General features: G+C 38.9%; 1 protein-coding gene across 3 annotated transcripts in view; it reads left to right on the top strand.

The window, feature by feature from the left end:
- The window catches only part of RAB3GAP2 (RAB3 GTPase activating non-catalytic protein subunit 2), a 42,268-nt gene extending 24,417 nt beyond the window's left edge, over positions 1 to 17,851 (top strand). For 2 of the 3 annotated variants that reach the window (XM_030267259.4, XM_030267261.4), the window contains exons 19-35: positions 1,264 to 1,391; positions 2,097 to 2,310; positions 4,601 to 4,698; positions 5,257 to 5,362; positions 6,272 to 6,432; positions 8,176 to 8,392; positions 8,749 to 8,922; positions 9,041 to 9,147; positions 10,137 to 10,203; positions 10,824 to 10,894; positions 11,773 to 11,808; positions 12,371 to 12,445; positions 13,276 to 13,494; positions 14,553 to 14,642; positions 14,727 to 14,945; positions 15,556 to 15,714; positions 15,967 to 17,851. In XM_030267259.4, coding sequence (XP_030123119.4) covers positions 1,264 to 1,391; positions 2,097 to 2,310; positions 4,601 to 4,698; positions 5,257 to 5,362; positions 6,272 to 6,432; positions 8,176 to 8,392; positions 8,749 to 8,922; positions 9,041 to 9,147; positions 10,137 to 10,203; positions 10,824 to 10,894; positions 11,773 to 11,808; positions 12,371 to 12,445; positions 13,276 to 13,494; positions 14,553 to 14,642; positions 14,727 to 14,945; positions 15,556 to 15,714; positions 15,967 to 16,113 — 2,288 coding nt within the window. In that variant the 3' untranslated portion in view covers positions 16,114 to 17,851. 3 annotated transcript variants of the gene reach the window in all.
- Positions 17,852 to 17,895: the final 44 nt, after the last annotated feature.

Genomic DNA, 17,895 nt, shown 5'->3' with positions numbered 1-17,895 from the left:
GACCACATCTAGTATCTTTTTTTGGTAAACTTTGCTGAAATTTACCAAATACTTCATGTTTTGGTAGGGATTTCAGAGCTTATGTCAGGAAAAGTATTGCCAATTCAAAATCTTCTTGCTGAAAAATCAGAGAAATCTCTCCTTCATTTCTATCAGTGGTAGTTTCTTTTTATGGTTTTCTCGAAGTACACAGAGGAGATTGAGACCTTCACTACCTAAATTCTCTATCTCATTCTAGTTCAATGGTATTACCCCTGTTAGAACTCCTAAACATCCAAAGGAAAACAGAAACATGACTTTTAATTCTGAAGAGAGGTTGACAGACTACTATATTTCCTAAGGCCTGTGTGTTTGTGCATTTTTCATCATTAATCTCTTGTCAAACATAACACTATTTCCCCACAGTCACAATACACAGCAAATTTGAGTGATGTTCCAGGCTTCTAATTTCACAGGAGTAGTGTTATATTTCTCCACTTCTGTCTAGTAGGTAAAAGATAATATAAAGCTCTCTGTGTTTTTCTCTTTTTTTGGTAGGATTTTAATAGCAGTGTATCAAAAGTATTTAAGTATTTATAAATGAAAATCATGTTTAGAAGCAGCTTCAGGTGAAACTTATGGAATCTTTTGTATAGAGACATCGTTTTAGGGTCTCTCAGAAAAGCTTTCTTTTAAGGCTAATAAGTTGAAATAAAGGGGTTTTTTTTTTTTGGACATGTTGGTGTTAGTTTCCTATGTTACTTGCTTTAATTGTTACTGGAATTTGAATGCCAATAGATACATGAAATTTCTGAGACAAAGATTGCAAAAATACAGAAGGCAGTGTCTTGCTCTGGTGATCAAGCCTTCTTCAGATGAGAGGAATATGTTTGAATATTATAATTGTTATTCTTGATGAAAGAAAATAGGAACTGAATTTCAGTTTTTGACAGTCTGTGGTTCGGCCTTAAACGAGGAGGTGGCAATAAATTTGTCTTTGTTCAGGACAAGACAATAGATTTGTCACATTGCCAACCTCCAATTTTAAAACAAGCTTCATAGCTTTCCTCTTGTAGAAATAATTCTTATAATAACAATAGAAATAATTCTTATAATAACCTCTTGTAAAAATAATTCTTATTTTAAGCTGCTCTGAATTGAATGTAATGATTGCAAACAGCAGTGCATCAAAAAATTACACTGAGTTTCAGAAATCCTTCAGTTCTGTGCGAGTGTTTCACTATTCCAGGCTACAAGTTCAAATGCAGTTTTATTTCTCCTCAGAGCTGGAGTGTGTGGATGAAGGACTGCTGCAGTTCTGTGCAAACAAGTTAAAGCTGTTACATCTTTATGAACTGGTTAGCAAACTAAATTCCCAGAGCATACAGAAAGCGACTTCACCTTCAGATAATGTGAGTAAATTGAAAATTCTGTTGTCTTTTAAATTCAAGTGATGATTTAAGCATAAGAATATGTTTTCAAAGCCTTAGATAAAATAAGTAGGTAAGCAAGTTACCCCTTTTGGTGGCCTGCAGCTTTTAATGAAGTAATTACTTATAATACTTTTCCTCCAGCCTCGTACATGTGTCTGGTAATTCACCTACCTAAAATTCTTTAGGAGACACAAAGCTGAGATACAAGTGAAAATAAAACCACAGTCTCCTGTTTTCAGTCCTTTATTCAAAGTACGTAGTGTGTTCTTCACTTTGGTTTTGGAGGGATATTTTGGGACCTGTAGAAGTTAAAAATTTTGATGCTTGCATAGCAGCATAATTTGGCTTGCTTTTGCTATAATTTGTAAAGCTGCTTATATATTTACAAAACCCTACTGGTATTTTATAGGCTTGTTTACTTGATGGGTGGTTGTTATGCTATGGGCAGAATCTAAAAATGGGAAATGCATCTGTTCTGGTCTTTAAAAAGGAAGCTAGACAAACTCTTTGAGCAATGTGAATAACTGATTTGGAGATTATTTTCGCCCTTCTCAAAGATGTTTTTAGTGTTTGAAATTGAATATTTTGATTCTTCTGACTTTTTTTCATTTTTACAATGTTTTGAAAATCACCTGCTTGTATAAGTCTTTTGTGAGATTAGTTTTTTTTGCTTTTGCTTTTAAGGACTTGGCTAAACTGCTTCGTCTTGAAGAAAAAGATTTTCATAGGCTTGAAACTTTACTGGAGAACTACAAGAAAGAAAATACTCAAACTACCACTCAGTTGACTGATGAGAAGGATGATGTATTGTCTGTGAAAATGTTCTTAGAATATCTAGAATATGAAAAGGATGTGATTACTGTAAAAAACATGGAAGATGGAGAATATGTGGCTTTAGGTAAGAGCTATTGAGCTCAGTTACATTACTCAGACTGATTTTAATCTAAGATAGTATAAATATTTTAGCCCTAATTTGAGGCCTTAGCAACCCATCTTGCCTTGAAGTAGTATGTAATGGTTCCATTTAGACTCTTACCTGGGGTAAGAGTCTAAAAGGAGGACAAGTCTTTTATATGACTGACTATTAATACAAGCTAACTGCATCTGTGGATACAGTTACCCTGAAGCCATGGAACCACTGTTCATTCAGTTATTAACACCACTAAATTGCACAGTGGTAACTGGATACTTCACAGAGCAGCTGTACCCTGCAGCTTCTTTCATGTTCAGAACACTCTGAGAGTTGAGTTAATGGCAGGACTGACTTCTGCCTCAGAGATGGGGGAGCTGGCCAGAGGCAGCACAAGGCCATTAGGTGGGGCAACAAGGACCCCTAATTTGTGTAGTTGAGATTTTCAACATAGTCCCTCTAGTATCTCCAATGATTTCATTTAGTCCATGGCTGTGGGCTCCGTCTGTCATGGTAGTCCTCTAGGGCAGGAGAAGTGGTGTGTGGTGTTGGATTGTTGCATGCTGAAACCAGTTCTGGTTCCATCACTGCTGTGCTTGTCATGTTGCACTTCGGCAGATTCATCAAAATTAAATTGTCATTAATCTTGGTAATTTTTATTGTAATACCGCTGATATGACATACATCTGTGGCAGTGATGCCATACAATATTATATAGCAATTAACATACAATTCATGTCATTGTGTGTTCTCATCCAGAATCAAATCCCCTTGAGAGGTACACATCAGACTTCCCCAAGTGCATCCAGGTCCTTTAGCAAAAGCAGTTCCACAAATGGGTTTGCTTTTGTCTGAGACAGGAGCAACATAAACTCTCTTCTCCAGTGTATTTTTATCCCTTTCTATTGTACAGCAGACTTTTGATTGGGCAGGGCTAGTTTGGTTGGCAGATCCCATAGTGCTGACCAACCAAGTGACCGTAGCTGCCTCTGTATCCCAATGTTTGAGTGTCCCAGCACCCACTGCATTCCATATAGCCTTTAAAAGTCTATTGCATTTTTCAAGCTTTCCAAAGGGTGGCTTCGCCCTGTTCTGTGCAGTCTGGATCAGTCTGCTTGCCTGGGTGACGTGTAATATATTCCTTATAGGGATTCCTTCCCTTCACACCTGGGAGGAGTTGCCTTAGAGGCTGAGGATTTGTGCCCCTTTTCCAATTCTGTTGTCAATGCCCTCTTCCCTTGAAAGGGATCCCAGCTCTTTGGCTTCCTTACCTTCTCACTTCAGGCTCCTGGCCCTGTTATCCCAACATGAGAACAGCTGAATGACAGTGTACATGATCACCTACATTTTGACTGAAGTCTTCACAGCTATCTTGCAGCTCCCTCAGGGATAGAGATAAAAATCTCTATCTTACTGCCTTGTTTATAAATTCTTTCTTTTCTTCCTTCCTGAGTAGTGAACACCTCATTCTACTGCTCTCATGCTGGCTCTACTTTGGAGTATCCTCCCTCATTCACCTCCTTCTCCTTTCCTCCTACTGAGTGAGCTCACTTTCATTTCCAGTATTTCTTCTGGTGTATGATGTCAGTGATTCAGTGTCAGGTTGGTTCTCTAGCTCAGCCACCGTGCTGGTTGCTGGGCTCGAAGTAGCCACAGTACTTGTCACTTTGCCATCAGAACCAGAGGCCTGCTCTTCCCTCTGCCTGTCGAGCAGAATTATTGTAGTTCGGCTAGAGAAGGGGGAGGTGGAGAAGGCATTTCCCTCTGGTTGGGCCCTTAGAGGAGCAAAGGTGTAATTTTGAATCGTTCCCCACTGCACGGTGCCCGAGGCAGATCGGTGTCACCACAGAGATGTTATCGTGCCATGAGCCAGTGTGACACAGTACCTGATAACCCAAACCAAACCCCCAGGGGTGATAGAGCACAACAGAGAATGTCTACAGCAATTTACACTTCACACTGCTCTGGCAGGAAATCCATCAGCGTTGTGACCACTGACTATTAAAGTAATGCAATCAATGCTTATGAGGAGTTTGTTTTAACATGCTCTGGTCAGCTCTGTCTTTATCTCAACCTTCTGTGCCCCTTGTTGGGCATCAGAAAAGACTGTTGTGGTTTAAGCTGGCAGGCAGGTGAACACCAGGTGGTTCTGAATGTAACCTGTTCTTTTGTATTCCACTCACTGGGACCTGGTCAATAGATTGCCTTTTGTCAAAGTGTAAGGAGAAGGATTGTGCTTTTAGATAATGTTCATAATGTCTACTAATTCTTGCTTCAGGTAGCTTTTTCTTCTGGAAGTGTTTGTGTGGGGAGAGTTCCACAGAGGAAATGTGCCATGCACTGGAATCAGCAGGTTTTAGCCCACAAACCTTGTTGGTAAGATGTTTATTACATACTTCAAAACATTGATTTAGTATTTTGAAAACAAAACATTGAAAGGAAAATGTCTCCATGTTGTCCTTTGGATTACTGCTATATTCAGGCTGTGTTCAAATACCTCCCTATTCAGTTCTTTAGTTGCTCATATTTGCATTTCCCAGTTAAGCCATATCAAAGGAAACAAAGAAAATATTCTAGTAGAAAATGTGAGTATTCTAGTGGGAATATCTAGAATATTCATTAAGGACTACAAGTGTAAAATTTTCAACTATAATATTAATAACTCCTAATGCTTGCCAAGTTGAGCCTTCAAAAGGGAGTGTTTTCTGGAATGTCTTCCTAATTAAATGTACTGATTGTATTATTTAATTTCAATATGTGTCATAGAGTGCATTGTGCTGTATATTTTTAACTTGTGGTGTTAATATAATGGTTCCTGGATATAACATTTTTACTCTGTGACACACAACTTATTTGAGAAACTGTTTGCATTAGGTGTGTTGCAATATTAGAGTTTCATTTTACTGCTTCAATTCCATATTCTCTTTTTTACAGTCACTCCTTCTCAATTTATGGCTTTCCAAGGAAAAAGATATTCTAGACAAACCAGATTCTGTCAGTTGCCTTCACACTATGCTGTCACTTCTGAGCAAAATGAAAGGTGAGTTGTGCATTTAAAATACTCAAAGGCAGCTTGTTATCAAAATTTTGCTACTCTAACTAGAGTCTGTTATCACTTTGTGTTTCCCCCCCCCTCACAAATTATGCAGGAAAACTTAATGCTGCATGTTCATGGACTAACTAATCATACCATGTTTTCACTCTCTACACTAAGTTGACACAGCTCCTACTTGGCACCAGAATGTGACTGTCTAGCTCGCTTTCCTCACATTTTTTTGAATATTTAGTCCCATTTTAGTCCCATCTCTTTAATTTGTGCTGACTGGCTCTCAGATATCCTTTACTTTATTGTTGCTTTAGCAGCACTTGTAACTTGTGTACTCTATAAAGTCAGTTTGCCGTAATTTGGAGTAGGTTGTACATACGTTGTACATATCAATAAATGCTGATTCTTCTACTCACAGCTGCTATGGATAAATCTGTGCCAGGTTCCCTTATTGCCTACTTCTCCATAGAGCAGCATTAGCAGCTTGAAACAGGAAGCATGAATACGGTACTGCTGCTGTCTGAGTAAAGTAATGCTGCTGAACCAAGGTAGCCTGAAGGGAGGCAGCTTGAGTGTACTGAATATGTGTGGCATCTTGAAATCACAAATGAATCTGTCTGCATTGTGAAATGTAGCATCCCTTAGATCTTCAAAGCATGCAGCAGGTTTGCTACCTAGTGATTCAGATCTATTGTCTGTTTGCTACAAGTGAGTTTTGAGAATGAGTAATTCACATTCTGTTTTAAACTTGAGTCACAATCCAAGAACCCGTGTACTAAGTATCTGGAAAATGATTATGTAGAGTAATCATGTGGACAAGCTGTGTTCACAAGTGCTGGTTCCGGGGTTGGTTGCTCCTGCACGGTGGCCCCAGCTGAGTTTCCCGCTCTCCCTTTGCTGCAGTGGCTATAGAGGAGTCGTGGGACACGCAGTCGGTGTCCCCGTGGTGGCAGCAGATGCGCTCGGCCTGCGTTCAGTCCCAGAGCAGCGCGGCTGCCCTGCTCTCCGCCCACGTGGGACACGCTGTAACCGCAGAGATCATCCACAGCGTGACCCAGAAAAAGGTAACTCATCTCACACCTCCCCTTTCTCCTAGTTACTGTCCTGGTAACAGTAACATCCTCAGCGTTTGTCCTTCCAACCTGGGCACCGGTGTGACAAGCCTGAAAATTTGCATTCAGATTTGAAGAACATTATGCTGAGATGAATGAATGATATGCCAGGATAATTTACTAAACGTATTTAAATATGGAAATGGTACATTTAGTTTCTCTCTCAATAGCAAATGATATTGATGAACTTAAAGCCTACACGCTTTCCACGTAAATTTGAGAAGTCCACTGAACTTTGGATGGTAAACCCATTTTAACATAGTTGTTTTTTTTTAGTATACCACTGAATGTTTGTAGTACCTATATTACTATCCCTTCTTAACATGATGGATGCTTGGTTTTCTTGGCAGTAAGTACCTTTACCAAGTTGTGATTAAGGCTGTAAAACTGCATACAGCATTTCAATTCAACATGGAGAACATTATCCCATTTCCAAATAGCACCGGGCAGATGTGTCTGAATTAGATTAGGTGGGATGTAGGTGGTATTCAGTGTTGTAAATAAAACCAGAGCCTGGTTTGGCTTGGAAGGCACTTTAAAGATGGTGTGATTTCAGCCCCTGCTGCTCTGAGCAGGGACACTTCCCACCAGGCCAGGTTGCTCAAGAGCATCATTATCCTGGCCTTGAACACTCCAGGGAAGGGGTATCCACAACTTCCCTGGGCAACCTGTGCCTACCACCCTCACAGTAAAGAGTTGCTTCCTAATAGCCAATCTAAACCTCCTTATTTGTCTTTAAAGCTATTTGCCCTTGTCCTGTCACTACCTGCCCTTGTAAAAAGTCCCTTTCCTGCAGACCCCTTTTAGGTACTGGAAGGCTGCAATAACGGCACCCTGGAGCCTTTTCTCCTCCTGGCTGAGCAATCCCAAATCTCTCAGCCTGCCTTCATTGAAGAGGTGCCCCAGCTTCCTAATTGTGTCTGCCTTATAACTTTTAACTAGAGAACAGGAAGTGTTTCAGTATTTTTGTACATTCACATCAACTATTGCAACTCTGTTTATCAAAATTGTCAGTGTTGCAAAATAGAGATGTTGATATGTTGCAACATACTATCCTTTACCTATATGCCCTCTTTGCCCCTTTTGTTTTGGTTCTGCTTAAAAAAAAAAAGTAACAGATTTATTTCCTTCAAGATTTCACTTCCATAAAGCCATGTATCTTCCCCCCCCCCCCCCCGCTTTTCTTCCCTACCAATCTGGAAAGATTCTTGGGTTTCCTGGCAGAGCATTTTCTGATGGACATGAGAATTATCAAAATAATACACAGAACTACCATGTGGTGTGATCCAGTATTTCTGGGTACATGATCTATATTTTTTAATATGATAGGAAATGGAAATGTAGGTGGATTAATCATATTTGGGGAAGGTGTATATAGTGGAGGATTTAAAATTAAATATTTTTAAGGAATTCTAGCTCACTTTTCAGCTGAATATGAACTTAAAAATGGGACTGTAAGATGATCCTTCAGGTCCTTTTATTTCCTTTAGGCTAAGGATGTGTGTAACTTGTGAGCAGTGTGGGATGTTAATTGATCTTTGCGTAATAGTTAATGCACACTTTGAAGTAAATTATTCTTTAAAATGCATTAGCTCTTGGGATATGGCTTTGAATTTTAATGCTATGCATTTTTTATGAACAAAATTGTGGTGATTTAAAATGAACAGCGCTAAACCAATTCATATCTTCTGTTAGTTTTCCCAAATAATTGTAGGTTCAGACACAGAATCCTGGGAAGCACTTTCCCTTGATTCTGAATATTGGAAACTTCTGCTGAAACAGTTAGAGGATTGCCTGATACTTCAAACACTACTGCACAGCAAAGTGACCAAAAGGACAAAAAGAGTTTCATCACTGCAGACTGAGCCTTTGGGCAGATTGTCTGTTAAGAAACTGCTTGAAGCTGGAAAAGGTACTTTTTTTTTTCTTGGAGAGAATGTTGATTTTCCTTCTAATAGACTTCTGAGCCATCCGTACCTATTTAATGATGTACTCTGCACTGGCAATTGTTTTGCTGGACAACATTCTTAATTTAAAAAGTAATGTAAATCATGTAGAACAGTGCTTTAAAATTGTTAAAAGCTATTACTGTAAAGACTGCATTGTAACCTTCTGATTAGTTGATTAGGAATTTTTTTAATTGGTAGTGTTACCTGTATGTAATTAAAGGTAGTAGTTAAAAACCCTGTATTGTCTCTTGTTCTTAGATTGTGAACCATAAATAATCTGCAATACCTTGACTCTACCTCTTACTTTTCAACATCCTAGGAGGTATTGCTGACACTGTAGCAAAGTGGGTTTTTAGGCAAGGCTTCAGTCCGATTATACTGAATGTGGCCCAGTACAAAAACACTGCAGACAGTACTGAAGAATCTGTAGAAATGCACAATAATCTCTTTCTTGAGGAACCAGAAGCAGCTACAGGCTTGGAAAGAATCTTAGGTAAGAAAATAATGTAAATTTTTCAAATTATAAAAGTCTGCAGAGACTGTTGTTGTGAAGTAGCAGAAATTTTAGTGGGAAGAGGTCTGTCTTCTAACTTCAGATTTTGTTTTTCTAGAGCTGCTGCAAGTAGCATATCAGCAATTTCCATGTAGTCTTGAAGTGGATGTACTCCATGCACATTGCTCTTGGGAATGTGTAGTGCAGTGGAATAAGGACCCAGAGGTAAGAAAATGTCTTTTGCAGGGGATAGTGGTTAAGACCAACTTGATAAAAGGAGCTTCACAAGTTTCTGGTAGTTTATCAAAACATCAATTAATATGACTGACTTTGAAAGCAGTTACTAGGTGCAATTTTTCTGTGGCAAGTGGAAATGGAATTGAGAAAATGGGAGTATGTCCTGAGGCTGAATGGCACCTCATTGTACATTTCTAAGCGATCAGATCCTCAGTACTGGGAGTGTAGAAACTGGGCTCAATTTGAAAAAGGTTTTTGGCTGTTTGTACTGCAGGTACAAAACAGTTTCAGTACTCCAAAACAGAGGCATGTTTTTCTGTTCTAAATATGCTTAAACAAGTCACAGAATACTACATTTTTTAGACTAGAACCCACTCTATTGTGGGAGGAAAGAGGGATTTCTTGAATATTCTCAGATTCCCTGGCCACTGCTGGGAGTTGTCATAAGATAGAAAAAAATTACTTTTTTCCCTCTCCTGTCCTATAGTTTCTATAAGGGAAAATGTTGTCCTAAGTTCAGATGATGTCAAAAGTTAAATTAGAACACCTTAGAGCTGTGCCACATCACTTGGTGTAGAATAGAAAATTCCTGTGAGATTCGTTAAAAACTTACTCCATCATAGCAAAATTGAGTAAAAATTACTCTTTCTATCAGAAATGGATTTTTTATTTGAAAAATTACTGTTGTCAGTGGAGGTGCCTTTCAGCAAAGAGTATGTGACCAGGACTTTAACTAAAAAATCCCTGAAATTACAGTTGGCTTCATGATGTCTGAAACAAACTTTGCCATGCACGCATGTGTTTGTCAGATACTGGTAGAGAAAATTGCAACAGCAGAATTACTTACAAGTTTTATAACTGTCAAAGTAAAAGCTTTAAGATAATCTACCTGGGCACTTTAAGAATTAGTAATTTACATTTAAAGTAAGTTTTGAGTAATCTATTGACTTGTACTTTAATTTATTTTTTTCCATAAGGAAGCATGTTTTCTCAATAGATCTATAGATCATCTAAGATGCATCATTAATGCTCACATTCAGCATGGTAAGTACAAAGCTCTTAGTAAAAATGATCCTTTTTTGAATTGTAAAACAGATTGGATGTTTGTTTGAATGAATGCTGTTCATAATAGTGATGGCCATTTTGTCTTAAAACCACCAAACCACCCCAAAACTTTCTGCTGACATCCATGTTTCTCTCTTCCATGGTGAAATTGAGTTTCCATCACAACTGTGAAAGTAAGTTAATTAGATAAAGTTGATGTGTTCAACTAAAAGCCTTTGAAAATAAAATTGCTCTGAAATTAATTTTTACTTGTATTTAAATAGTGGAATATCATTGCAGTCAATTACTTTTCATGCATTTCTTGATACCCTCTTTCAATGAAGGTGATGACCATTTTCTTTTTTGTAGACTATTTATGTATGCAAATAGATGCTCTCTTTATGTGTACTTGAAATGTTTAACCCAGTCTGCATAATAAAATATTTTAACAAGTTATTAATTGCACTTATGACTATTTGATCACCAGTGTAGTCTCCTCCTGAGAAATCTAAACTCCAAGTATAATCAGTGAGGATAATTCACAATTATTTCTTGTTTTGTTCACCATCTTGTTCACCCTTTTCTATTCACTGGAGTTTACAAGTCTGTGATTGTTTTAGGTATTGCTCTGATGATGTGGAGTACATTCTTAGTAAAAAGGCTTTCTTCTGCCACATATCTTATGGACAAGGTGAGTGTAGTGTTTTGAGGCTGTTTTTGTTACTAACTAAAAAGTGAAACCAGTATTTATAAACATTTTCATGTTGGTATTGTTTTAAAAGGTATTAGGAATATCTTTGATTTGGCTATGCAAATCACCATTGTTCTTTTGGCTTATTATGTAGAATGTTTGAAAGTGATAATGAAATGCATAATGAAGGCACTTTAGGAAGAATGCTCCTTGTAAGTGGGAGTGATATAAAGAATAAAACTCCAACACAAAAGCTGCACGAATTTACTCTCCTGTCTTGTCTTCCTTTTTCTTTTCTCCTCATTTTCTGCCTTTGCTTTTTGTTTAGCTCTCTGAGAACTGGAGAATATAATTTTCCCCATTCCTTTCAGCAAACAGGCTCAGTTGTGTACACCTGTAGGAAGTGTTGCTTCTGCAAAAACCCTTTTCCAGTTTTTCTGCATGCATTTATGCAAATCCTTCACCATAACTCTTCTACCTGAGTTGCACCTGCAGAGAAGAGAAAGGTTTTTATTAACTAACAGATTTCTTCCTAATAGCATGCTTGGTGTTACAGCTTTAGTTCTGCATTCTAGGAATCACTGGGAATTTCTTAGCTGAGATTTGAATGAGGACCTTGGGGTCTTATTTCTAATCCTAGGCTTTAAGAAGGATGAACTAAATATGGGCATCAGTGATGTTCATTCCTTTACAATCTGTATCAAGTCTTTTGTTGAAAACAGGATGTGCAATGAGCTGCATCATGTGGCTGTAATTGAGCTATGTTCTCATTTTATATTGGGAAAATAGAAATGAAAGGTTAAAATGTGGGTAACAAATGTCATAATGAAAATTATTTAGTTCTGATATATTTTACCTTTTTTTTTTGGAAAAAACAGGTTGGAAAAGCTCCAAAGGACAGATTATGTAGACGGGCAAGTAATACTACTTTTGCCTGAGTGGGAAGAAATAATTAAAAATGCCTTAAATTTAATACTGGTTTGTGATTTATTTTTGAAAGTCTAAAAAAATTAAAATGTAGCCCTAGAGAGAATGCTACAAATTTTAAGAAGTATAAATTAATTTTTATCTGAAAAAGCAGATTAGAACAGTAGTATACATTCAAATATTATAGAGGGTAGGCTTGAGATTATGAGATGACAAATTACTATTATTTTCATGTGTAATGTCATTAGTTAAAACTTTTTTTGGAAGACAACTGATATGATCAGAAAATTAAATTTACTTGGTGGCATTACTTGATTCAGTCTTCACTGGAGATACTGTATTGTAAATGGCTACATTTACTTTATTCCAAATTTTCCTGTTAATTATTTGTTGTACTTCAGTATCTGCTTACATTGAAATATAACAGGTTAAGAAACTGAACTGGACTATGTATTTTATGTCAACAACTGTCATCTCAGACATAAAGAGCTAATAAAAGCCTGTTTCAATTCCAGCTGAAACAATTAAAATCTTACTGTTTGTTACCAGGATGTAGGGATGAGTGACACAGCAATGACAGCTTTTCTTGCCTGCTGTTCAGAACTTCTGCAAACTTTGCTAGAGGTAAATTTTTATTTTTCTCATTGAAAGTAATGAACGGATGGGTTAAAATCTTTTTGAAGACTGTGGTTATACTAATTTCTGTCCTGCTCAGTTCAGAAAAATATTGATGATTGTCGGAATCTGTGGGTATTGGTGATTCCGAGATTGTAGAAAGTCTCTGTCTTTCTGCCCCGTTGCCAAAGAAGAAGCCATAATTCGTCTGTGCTGGTTTCAAGGTTGTTTATTCTGTTTATCTATAACATGTTCTGCTGCCCTGCCGCAGCTCTGTCCTGCAGGGCAGCGTGTGGGGCTCTGCCCTCAGTGGGATGTTACAAACATTAAATACCAGAAACTACGTGTACTATATTTACAATAATGTGCCAATATCTGTCACCTACATTGAACAGTGTGTCCCCAGCCTGAACCAACAGAAAAATGCCAACACTACAGTGAAACATGGAGGGCATGAAGAAGGAGGAAAAGGACAAGACACACCCAATTCCTCTATCTTATCCCCTCTGAACCCCTAATCTAGAAATCTAAAATTTTACTTTTGCACCCGTGTCACACTTAATTATTACTCTTATCAAACACTCAAAGCTTGTAATTCATCCTGTAAGATTGAAAACTCCTCTCCATGGACAGAGATCACAGACAGTGTCTCTCGGGGCTCTGTCCATGGGGGTTCCTGACCCCTGCCAGGGTCCCAGACCTGCCAGGGCAGCCAGAGGGAAGTCCTGGATTCCCACAGATGATATTCTAAACAACATGAAGTTTTCTTTTTAATTTCACTGCAGAGCAGGCCAGTGTGAGGTTTTTAGCGTGTGATGCTCTGGTGTGTTGCTTGGCAGGCAGACGTGAGCAGTGATGAGATGCAGGCCCCTGTGCTGGACACTGAGGACGCCTGGGTGTCGGTGGAGGGCCCGGTGTCCATCGTGGAGCTGGCCCTGGAGCAGAAGCGCATCCACTACCCACTGGTGGAGCACCAGTTCGTGCTCTGCACCGTCCTCTACGCCATCATGAGGCTCTCGCTCAAGGCTGTGAAGCCACTGTCACTGTTTGACAGCAAGGTATACCTTAGAAAGCAGATAATGAAACACTGCCTTGATTAATACTCCCTTCCTCTTGGTATCTGGGATATTTGCTGCCTTTCGCACTTTAAACAGCTCCTGCATGATTTTATGAAAGCCTTTAGTCCACTGTGGTACACTCACCAGAATTCAGCTAGAGACTCAACCTTGGTGACTTTCCTTATGAATAAAATATTTGTAGTGACCTCATTTGCATGAAGATCAGCTTTTTAATTATTAGCCTGAAAATACTGCCTGGTCAGAACACTGGATGACAGGTTTTTCTGGTTGCTTTGAGAAGTGCCAGACCAGTGGAAACATAAGTATTTAAAGGTCAGAAATGTTGTATACATTATTGCTGATGATTATTCAAGAATTCCCAGCATCTCAAAAAGAATGAAACATTTTTCATTTAACCCATAAAAACCACCTTGAAAAGTCACTGCATTTAAAATGCAGTATATTACAATCAGAGTTTGATCCTGATGCCAGAAATCAAACTTTCCTCCTCCTATCATAACCACACTTTGATTCTAAGAGACCTTAAACACAAATTACACAGTCTGGTGTACACTGTGGTTTAATTCCTGCTGTGGAGAAAATAATTTAGTGCTGTAACACTGTTCAGATGTTTTCCTTAAAGGATTTATTGAAATTTTATAAATGCAGAATATTACTTTCCTTTTGATGTAGGCTCTTGTCTGCAAGCTCTCATCAAGCATTTGAGTCTGATTTCAGTATTTTGCCACGTGTCAAATTCCATTGGTTTTGTATTTTTTTATCTGTTAACAGAAAGCATTATACTACCTTTTGTAATTTAAGAGTGCATATTGTGTCTTGAGTAAAATCAGATCCTATTCTACATACAACTATTACTATTAGTCATCCTCTTTTTGCCTTCACTTGCCCAAGGTCTCCATTTGCTCTGTGAGCATAACGGAAGATACAGTACAAAATAAATTTAAGCAATAAGTGGGCTGCTTAGTATTGAATCAGAGTGGATTTGTTGTATTGCCTATTTGTTGTATTGTATCCCTGTCTTTGGTTCTCAATTTTAGGGCAAAAATGCATTTTTCAAAGACCTAACATCAATTCAGCTGCTACCGAGCGGGGATATGGATCCAGACGTGTTATCCATACGACAGCAGGTAGGCAGAAGTTCTGTACTGAAAGTCCTTAAATTTCTGAAGTTACAGATACTCCTGAGGTAACCTGTGATTTTTGCTTCAAAGTTCTTGCTCAAGGTTGTGAGTGCAGCGGTTCAAACACTGTGTTCGTCACAGAAGGACAGAGAAGTCTCAGAAGAGGATTATTTTCCTTTCGAGAAGGGGAAGAATTGGCCAACTTTGGCTGCAGACCTGGCTCAGTATCTTCAGATCTCTGAGGATCTGGTCAGAATGCATTATGTCTGTGAATTGTACAGTTATGGGATGGATCATCTTGGTGAAGAGGTAAGAACAGCTTTTAACATTTTACAACACTGTCGTGTATTCTGCTAAAATTGCTTTTCACTTACTTAAGATGCCTGGAAGGGTTAGGCAAGATTTATCAAGCTCAAAGAATCCCCAGGCTGAAGAGTCATAGACTATAATACTTTTCAGGACTAATAATTCCTTTATTTTTTAATTTTCCAAGCAAGAATCTGTGTAAAGCAACTAGTGAAATGTGACAGGCAGTTACACTACTGGTATAACTAGCATAGCCTTTTAATTTCATTATATTTGATAATTTCAGGAATTGGCTTCTTTTTAGGACAGAAAGAAAAAAAAAAAAAAGGACAAAAAAAACCCCTTCCCTTCCTTGAGGGGTGGTTTTGTTGCTGGACTGTAAGACATCTTGTGCTCCTGCTAATCACTGTAAAGTACAGAGTAATTCTCTGCCTTGTGCTGCTCTGAAGCTCCTGTGTTTTGTTACAGTAACACATAACACAAGAAACAGTCTCAAGGACTATTTGTCCTTTTAGAATCAAGAACTTTCTTTTGTTATGGCTGTTCAGGCCTCCAGCTGAGTGAGCTGTCACACTGAAACTGTTTCTAGGCCCTTGGGTTTCTCTGCTTTCAGGCCTTCCTGCAGGTGGCTGACAAAGAAGTGCTGGCATCCCAGCTGCTCATGCTGGCTGGGCAGAGGCTGGCCTTCGCTCTGCTCCATGGACAGATCAAGGATGGCATGGAACTCCTCACCAGGCTTCCTCCAACACTGAGCACTTGGCTCAAAGCTATGGTAAGTTAAACTCCAGTTTGGAATTTTCTGAGGTTCACCAAGCCAGAGATCACATCTGAATGGCCCTTCCTTACTCGTGGAAATAGGATTTTTTCCCTCCACTTTTCCTCATAGTAGTTCTGTTCCGTGGAGGGTAAAGCAGTTTTGTGTGTCAAAGCATCAGCTTGTGTTTAAACATTAGCAAATGGTTTTACAAAGGTTCTGGAGGGCTTAGCTGTGAAATGACTGAGATGCTGAGTTTGTTTCACACAGGACCCTCAGGAAATCCAGAACGTGGACGTGCCAATTGCAACGACAGCCAGGCTGGTGAGCAAGGTGATCGAGCACCTGCCCGAGAACCACGGGCAGTACAACCTGGCCCTCAACCTCATCGAGGCTGTCGAGGCCATCCCCGCCTGAGCGCCTGCGGGGCAGGGCAGGCTCCTACACAGAGCTGAACTTCATGGGAAAGTAATTCCACAGGGCTCTGGTTAATTAACAAAAAGAACAATGCTCCCCATCCCAGAATTTCAGAAGGTAATTTTAAATTGGAGTATATTTTAAATTCTGCACTAGTAAGAATATGTTTAGTTTCTAGTACACTTGTCAGTATCTGAACTGCTTTGTTATTTATTTCTGACTTGAGTGCTTTATGCAGTTGTTTAAATTGGGTATATTTCACAGCAGTTTTACTCTCTCAACACAATCACATCTTGTGAAATTCTGTATTTCATGTTGGCAGTAACTGCTGCACTTTCAATGTTCCATGTATGATTTCCTTTCCAAAAGCAACTTTAGAATTAGACCCAAGAACTTCAGTCTCTAAGTTACCATGTAAAGCCAATACTGCTTTTATCTGAAGCTTGAGCTGGTGTTGGGCTCACGCCTTGTAACTGCATTATGTGACAATGACAACTGCACTCAGTGTAGGATGAAATGTGCTGGGGCCTTAGGCAAAGGGAGAACAGCCTGGGAAGGAGAACCCAACTCTCCAGACATATGAGTATGGACTTTTAGTCCAGCTCTCCCTGTGCTGTCTCTGGGGTGCTGGGCTTCAGCTACAACTGGATTTACATCTCTCTCCATTATTATTAAGCTCTGCTGAGTTTAAGTAGGTCAAGGAATGTCTTACTGTAAGATTTTTCCTCCATCTTATCACTGTAGGAGATGTAGTATGCTATGAATCTCTGCACATGTTAACTTGTAGTCAAAAATGCTTAAAAAGTTGATCCAACTTCTCTGAAGATTGATAGTACTGAGTACTTTAGCCTTAAAACCCCCACTTCATTAATGGTACCTACAGGGAATCCTATAGTGAGTATCTTCACTATTGGAATGGTGTTGAACATGGTTATCTGGCATTGGTGACTCCTGTTCACTACTTGTCTGAAGGAAGCCAGGAGAAAAATTAAATTGGTGTAAACATTTTGTCTTTGTTAGCTGAAATTACCAGCTCCATCCTGTAACCTGCTCCTCCTGCATTATATGTAAGAAACATTTGGAATATTCTGCCTTGCTGGAAGACAGAATTTAGAATTGAGTCTTATTAAATTTCTGAAGTATGTGCTGCTGTTATTGAAGGGTTTGATTCCCCCCCCCCCCAAAAAAGGCAATACAGGTGGCTTGCTCCACACAGCCTCCTCCATCTGTTCTGCAGCCCCAGTTCCTGCTCACTGCACTGCAAGGCAGCTGGTGAAGGATTCTTGCTTTGATACTCAATGTTTGACTTCCTACAGACACAGCAAAGAATAGTCAGAATTCCAGTAAAATTCCCTGGTCTATGTTCTATTGTACTTCTCTACTGACTTCCATAACTGAGGTTAAAACAGCTGTAAAGGATAAATGGAAGAGGCAATAGCACACAGGTGCCATGACCACCTTGCCTGACAGCACCTCACACTTCTGCAGAAATGAGTGAGCTTGAGATTTGGTCATCGTGGAGCCTGAGGAAAGCAGAGTGTTCCTTAGCTGATTACATTCCTCTATCCTGGTACAGCTGTGTAAAGGAATTTACTGTAACTGAGTATCATGTCAGAGCTGACACACTACACCAATCAAATCTGTAATGTACTGTAAGTAATACTCTGTATATAGTGCTATTTTGTGTTTATTTTGCTGTGGATTTGTGTAAATTGATTAAATAAAATTTGAGGTTTCATTGTGTCTTTTCATTCCTTTTAGGGAATGGTGGTCACCACTTTC

This window comes from Taeniopygia guttata, chromosome 3, assembly GCF_048771995.1.
Source record: "Taeniopygia guttata chromosome 3, bTaeGut7.mat, whole genome shotgun sequence".
Taxonomy (NCBI): Eukaryota; Metazoa; Chordata; class Aves; order Passeriformes; family Estrildidae; genus Taeniopygia; species Taeniopygia guttata.
The sequence above is the reverse complement of the archived record's forward strand: the minus strand, read 5'-3'. Positions and strand labels throughout refer to the sequence as shown.